The sequence below is a fragment of the Mandrillus leucophaeus genome, unplaced genomic scaffold (genome assembly GCF_000951045.1).
Source record: "Mandrillus leucophaeus isolate KB7577 unplaced genomic scaffold, Mleu.le_1.0 Scaffold375, whole genome shotgun sequence".
NCBI lineage: Eukaryota > Metazoa > Chordata > Mammalia > Primates > Cercopithecidae > Mandrillus > Mandrillus leucophaeus.
In genome coordinates this window covers 2,361,285-2,368,756 of record NW_012103976.1, presented here as the reverse complement: position 1 = coordinate 2,368,756, position 7,472 = coordinate 2,361,285, and the positions used below count along the sequence as shown (strand labels likewise).

At 35.2% G+C, this 7,472-nt stretch overlaps 1 protein-coding gene across 1 annotated transcript in view; it reads right to left on the bottom strand.

The window, feature by feature from the left end:
- Positions 1-865: 865 nt before the first annotated feature.
- Positions 866-7,472, bottom strand: part of NAA16 (N(alpha)-acetyltransferase 16, NatA auxiliary subunit) — a 66,179-nt gene continuing 59,572 nt past the window's right edge. Inside the window, exons 16-20 of the mRNA XM_011990266.1 lie at positions 5,605-5,713; positions 5,080-5,178; positions 4,166-4,309; positions 3,097-3,194; positions 866-2,492 (exon numbers count right to left, since the gene is read on the bottom strand). Coding sequence (XP_011845656.1) covers positions 2,295-2,492; positions 3,097-3,194; positions 4,166-4,309; positions 5,080-5,178; positions 5,605-5,713 — 648 coding nt within the window. The 3' untranslated portion in view covers positions 866-2,294. The remainder of the gene's footprint in view (positions 2,493-3,096; positions 3,195-4,165; positions 4,310-5,079; positions 5,179-5,604; positions 5,714-7,472) is intronic.

Here is a 7,472-nt window from a genome sequence, read left to right as displayed (position 1 = left end):
ATACTCGAAGTAGAACGCAGACAGGAAGAACAGAATTAGTATATACTGACCAATACACTGTTTTCACTAATTTCTGTATCCCTTTACCTTGCCTCCCATATGTGTACCTCAAATTTTACTACTCACATCTCAACTGCATCTGCCCCAGAACTCTCAAACTCTAAATGGCTCCAATGAAATACTTTTTAAAAGGCTGTCGCTGAAAGCACAATTTCCACATTATGAGTGACATATTTTATGCAAATGTCATTTTGCTGAAAGTAACATGAATTATGTATGTGTCAGGATACTTCTGACAAAGATGAACTACAGATGTTCCTCGACTTATGCTAGGGTTATGTCTCAATAAACCTGTTGTGAGTTGACAATTTCATAAATCAAAAATGCATTTAATATACCTAACCTGCTAAACATCATAGCTTAACCTCACCTACCCTAAATGTGCTTAGAACACTTACATTAGCCTACAATTGGACAAAATCATCTAACACAAAGCCTATTTTATAATAAAATACTGAGTATCTTATGTAAAAGTACTGTATTGTATATCACCAGCCCAGGAAAAGACCAAAATTCAAAACTCGAAGTACCATTTCTACTGAAGCATATCACTTTCACACCACGGTAGAGTTGAAAAATCTTACACCATCCTAAGCCAATGATCATCTGTAGTTACAAAATTATTAAAATACTAAATGACAAGCTACTGCAGCACAAAAATATACTGGGTAGGTGGTTACTGATAATTACATTTTTTATAAAACTTGAAAAGATTAAGGTGATTAAGTTTTTACTTCCTCGAAGAATGTTTTGCAGAAAATATTGGTAGTGTGAAGCAGTAACAAAACACAAACATAAACATAAATAAGCAACTGTGTACAAAATAATTTATTATAGCATTATCTACGTTGGCATTATTTTACAGTGAGTTTTTCCTGTCGCAATAAGTATGAATCTAAATAGATTAGGGTGAAAGAAAGCGTGTGTCTAAATAAAATCTCCCTTTTTGAATGTATATTTGTCTTAATAAAGGGAAGCATTAATATTACAGACATATTTACAAGGTTCTGAACATAAGTGATTCCATTACTGCTTTCTGTACAGGATAGAACAAAAAGCTATTCACCCGTCCCCCCCAAAAATACTGTTTAACAACACTATGTTTTAATAGTTAAACTAATGAGTTTCAAATCTCATTCTGCTGAGATATAAAAATGCATTTAATGGTCAATGCATGGCTATAAGAATAAGAACGTTTCATTTTAATTTGTTTTCTGCCCTATAATGCTCCCCTGAAGCATACCTCAGTATAAGCTACTTGTTAACACTGAAGTAACTTAGTTAAGAAAGCATTAATTCTTGCCTGTGGGCCTTGAAGACTGGGAGAGAGATGCAACAATTTTACCAGTGAATTTCCATGACTGACAGGCAAAACAGCCTTCACATTCTGAAATTATCTACATAAAACTAGAGTACCCCATTCAACCAGAAAATACAATTTTCATGAATACTACAAAGGAAATAGTAAACCACGAAATATTACAATGAAAAAAAGGGCGAATTAAATTTTAAAATAAACTTCAGTATCTGCCAAGAAGAATTCCTTTTTTATGAGATGGAGTCTTGCTCTGTTGCCCATGCTGGAGTGCAGTGGCGTGATCTCGGCTCACTGCAACCTCCACCTCCCGGGTTCAAGCGATTCTCCCGCCTCAGCTCCTGAGTAGCTGGGATTACAGGTGCGTGCCACCACGTCTGGCTAAATTTTTGTAGTTTCAGCAGAGAAGGGGTTTCACCATGTTGGCCAGGCTGATCTCGATCTTCTGATCTCAGGTGATCCGCCGATCTGGGCCTCCCAAAGTGCTGGGATTACAGGTGTGAGCCACTATGCCCAGCCTCCATATTGTTTTTAACATATAGTTAACACTTTAAAACTGATGCACTTTAATTAAAAAGCAAGCAAATAAACAATAAAACAAACAGATGAGGAATCAAAGCACAGATCCTGAAATCAGAATCTAAAGAAAATAATACAGTGGGGTTGTATACAACTTAGCTTAGTAAGAAATTATCATATGCGACAGCTACCACAAACTGTGTAAGAACAAACGGTAATTTTAACAGATGGTTGTGTAAATTGGCAGGTCAGGTAAAGAATAAAATAAGCTTACAGAATATGCCATTTAAAAATCCTAACCAAATATTTCATTTCATACATGTATTAAAATGCACCCTGGAAAAGAAACCCTGATCTCATTTCAGCTTTGAGTCTATAGGAGTCTACTTTCTAGGAGATTTCAAATTTCATTTGCCAAGACATCATAATTAGCTGTATGGTTCAGTGCCACATTAGGATTGTCAACTTCATTCACAGCAGGCAAGAAGGCAGATGTAAAAGGAAGCAGGTTATGACAGGCCATCCTATATTCTTCATATTGGGAACTACAGTTCCCAAAGCTGCCATCAAGCAGTGCTTCAGAAACCTTTATTAATGTCTAGTGAAACAAAGGGAAAACACAAATTATTTAAAAATAATAAGCTCGCAATTAATAACCACTTTAATCAAAAGATGCAATGTGTTAATCAAATTGAGAAAAGCTGCCCCAGTCTAAAATAATGCCTTGCAATCTACACAGCAAGCGATCACCTCAAAAAAGGCACATTAAAAAATCAACCCTGAAAAAGGCAGTAAAATCCCAATAACTGAAAAACAGAACCTTTTAAAACTGTGATCACTAAAAATCAAAGTGTCCTTTACTAACAATAGCTCACATTTACTGAGTACTTAACAACATGCCAGGCATAATAAGCACTTCACGTCTTATTATTTCAGTTAACTCTTACATGGATTCTGTGAGAGTAGTATTTTCACCCTCATCTTAAAAATGAGGAAAAAGAAGCTAAGAGACATAACTTGCCTAAAGTTACACATCTCGTAACTGATAGAGCTAAGAGACATAACTTGCCTAAGGTTACACATCCAGGCATAACTCTGAACATCCAGGTATAACTCTGAAGGCCTACTTAAGAATTATGCTGTAAAGACACGTTTTGTTAGACCACAGTGTAAGCATAAATCAGCCAATGAAAAAATCTTACCTTTACATTTTTATCTTTTATAGTTTCATCCAGTCTAGTGGCTATAGCAATTGCTTTCTCTTGCCTTGACTTGTCCAGAAAATACATCATTTTAGCACCTGAAATACCAAGGCATTTCAAAATGAATTAAACACCTATACTTTACATTTTATGTGATATCAAGTGGCCAGTGACTTAAAATATGGTTTTAAGTGTTTAAACAGTGGTAAGCTGGAGCTGGCTCCTACCAGCTCATGAGAGCCAAGTGTGACATTTCTTTCCTACCTCCTATTTAGTAGCATCCCATTGATAGCTTAGGCCATGATCAGAGTATTTATATCATGAAAATACACTACAAATCAGAGCTTTTCCCTTCACAAAAAGATGGTTATTAAACATCTATCAGATGAACAGTGATTTAACAACTTCCTTCCCTTAGAAATAAAATTCAAAATGTAAATATGGACTGCCCTGTGGTATCAATCAGTATTTTAGCCAAAACTATGAAAAAAGATATTCTAAAATAAAACATCTAAGGAATTACTGTCACAGAGCAGAAGAGTGGGGGTGGGGAAAACAGGAAAATGTTTGCATATTCAAAAACAAAGTAAAATTTTAAAAAATAAAACACAGTTTATATTTCTCCTACAAATTAGAAGAAAAAATATACTCCAGCTTGGGTGACAGAGTGAGGCTCCATTTCAAAAAAAAAAAAAGAAAAGAAAAAAGAAATCATTCATAACCACACCCCAAATCAACATTAAAGCTTTCGTAGACACTTCCTTTCAGCCTTTTTCCCATGTACAGTTGAGATTACATTGTATGTTCAATCCTGCACATGTATTATAAAAGTATTTGCCCATTATTACAAACCCTTTAAATAAACATCACTTTAAATCTGATATTACATCCTATGAATCCATCACTGTTTCCCCTATTATTGAACATAACATTAAATTTGTCCACATTTCTCTCCCCATACTTACACACAGTAAGTACTGTTCATTTGCTTTAAATTTTGGGGGTGTCAAAACTTTCTCTTTGTTCGCTTTTTCCATAGGCATTTTAACCCTGGGGGCTACATACAAACCTGAAAGTAGATGCTGAAGAGAGGTAGCATTCTGTTTCAGAAAATCCTCATTAAAACTTTCCAAATCCTTGTTGACAAATATTTTCTGCATTTCTTGAGATAGAACTTGGCTCACAATGTCTGGAAGATTACTATGATTAGACACTATAAAAACAAAAACATTTGGATTTTTTGTTTTTGATCTGTCCTTCGGGGAAAAAAAAAAAAAACCTATTGAAAACCCTTTATGGCCGGGCGCGGTGGCTCACACCTGTAATCCCAGCACTTTGGGAGGCTGAGGTGGGCGAATCACTTGACGTCAGGAGTTTGAGACCTGCCTGGCCAACATGGTGAAACCTCATCTCTACTAACAATAAAAAAATTAGCCGGGCATGGTGGTACGCGCCTGTAGTCCCAGCTACTCAAGAGGCTGAGTCAGGAGAATCGCTTGAACCCAGGAGGTGGAGGTTGCAGTGAGCCAAGATCATGCCATTGCACTCCACTGTCTCAAAAACAACAACAACAAAAACCCTTTATTATTAAACTTGATTTTACATAGAATTATTGTTCCTTTGGAATATAAATACATCCTAGCAAATGCACTCATTTCTACCATCTCCTGGTAACATGTCTATTTTATAGACACATGTTCATTTAACTATGCAAATTATTTATTTTGCTTTATGTTATTGCAAATCTCTTTAATGTCCACCAGCTTAATGTAAAACAACTTATATTTGCTTCTCTCAGTAGCATCCCATTGACAGCTCGGGCCATGATCAGAGTATGTGTATCATGAAAATACAAATCAGGGCTTTTTACTTCACAAAGACAGGGTTATCAAATATTTATCAGATCAACAGTGATTTAACAATTGCCTCCCCTTAGAAATGATATAAATCATAAATGTAAATATGGGCCTTTTTTATACTTACCAGATTTAGAAAATCTAATTAAACATTCATGTAACCACGGGTTATTACTGTTAATGGCAAAAGCTCGTTTGACAGACTGCAGCATTAACAGAAACTTGCCTGTGTCAGAAAAAATACAAAAGTAATAGCATTAATACTTACATGTTATTTTCCTCACTTTATTTTAGTCTCACTTAAGTCCAATAACAAAATGCTACCTTTTTTATAACACTCTTAAGCAAAATTTAAAGTTGACTCTGGCTATCAAAGTCAACTATGGCTTTCTAAAGAAAAGCTTGAAAAATCATAAAAAATTGCTTCAGGTAGACAATTTGTATGATTGTTCAAACTATTCTTACACTGGATTTGATAGTACTATTCTAATTTATTACCCACTTAAGTTTTGAGTAGCCAAGGAAAAGAGCCTTTGTAGAAGGCTGAAATGGAAATCTAAGAAACAAAAATAGAACTAACTGACAAAGATTACACTGAATATGGTCACAAATATAATTAAAGATTAAAAACTGAATTCAAACTATTTATTACCTTTTCTAAAATATATTTCAAATGCTAACAGATGAGTGTCAATGTTATCAGCAACAAGGTTCTTAAGAGGTATAAGGAACTTAACAGCTTCCTCTAATGGATTTTCTACCTATTTTGAAACAGAAAGGAAAATTACTTAAAAAACATCAGCACAAGTCAAATTTCCCCTAAAATTTTATATTAACATATGTCTAAAGTAATTTAGATGGCTTTCTTTATAAAACTAAAAAACAAGAAAACATTTAAAAATCATCTGTAAATAAATTCAAAGTATACAATCAATACTTTTCAAAACAGAAATAGCTTTTTTTCTGGCTACAAAATCAAGATAATTTTACTAAAACAAAAAAATACATAAAGTTATTCCACAGACTTAAAGAGATGGTACATCATGTACTGACAGTCCCTTATATACTATACATATCTAAAGTAAGGAGACAAATAAAATGGCATCAAATAGTAAAGAGACGTTAATAAAATTTAAAATGCTTATAATATAGTTGACCCATGAACAACGAGAGCATTAGGGGAGCTGACCCTCCCCCATGCAGTTGAAAATCTGTGTGTAACTTCTGACTCTCCCAACTTCACTACTAATAGCCTATTGTTGACTGGAAGCCTTACCAATAACATGAACAGCTGATTAACGCATATTGTATATGTTATATTATATACTGTATTCTTACAATAAAGTAAGATATAGAAAATAAAATGTTATTAAGAAAGTCATAAGGAAGAGAAAATATATTTGCTACTCATTAAGTGGAAGTGGATCATTATCCTTGTCTTCATGTTGGGTAGGCTGAAGAGGAGGGGCTGGTTTTGCTACCTCAAGGATGGCGGGGATGTAGGAGGTAGAAAGGGAAGCAGAAGAGGCAGGCACATTCCATCTAACTTTATGGAAGTACACTATAATTTCTTTTTTGCTTTTTTATTTATTTAAAAATGTTTCAAATGCTAACAGATGTGTGTCAATGTACCAAATGTACAAAGATGTACCAATCTTTCCACTGTTTGCTTTGGTTTCAATGCCTGTATCATAGAAGGGTCCATGTCATAAAAGTCAAAAATAGTCTTGAATAATCGGAACTCTTCTGCCAGAATGTCTAATGTCCGCCTGTTTTCCGGCACTACTGCTTCTATGTCTTCTTCCTCATCATCTGGCAATGGTTTGGAAGCACTCATCTCCATCAAGTTGCCTTCTATTAACTCCTCTGTTGTGGCATTTATTAGCTCTTGAATTTCTCCAGGTTTCCTAATCTTGAAGCCCTTTACCGCCATCTCCACTTTTTTTGTTTGCCATATCCACAATCTCTTTTATGATTTCCTTGATTGGTTCTGTCATAAATCCTGTGAAGTTGTATACAACATCTGGACACCAGCAGGGACTTATTGTTTCAGGTTTGATGGCTTTCAATGCTTTATCTGTTAACAATGATGGCATCCTTAATGATGTAATCCTTCCAGACTTTCATAATGTTCTACTAGCGTTCTCCTCCATAGCGTTGAAAATCCTTTCCATAGAGTACCAGACGTAATGAATCTTAAAGGTCCTTATGACCCCCCAATCTAATCTAGAGGCGGAATTAGAGACATGTTTGGGGTCAGGTAGGCCACTTATACACTTTTGGAGTTGAACTCATGAGGTTCTGGATGGCCAGGGGTTCTGTCCAGTTATCAAAAGAACTTTAAAAGGCAGTCCCTTACTGGCAAGGTACTTCCTCACTTCAGAGACAAAAAGCATTAATGGAACCAATCCAGAAAAAGGGTTCTCACTGTCCAGGCCTTCTTGTTGTAAAACCAAAAGACTGACAGCTATTATCTTTTCCCTTCAAGGCTCAGGGGTTAGTAGCTTTATAGATAAGGCC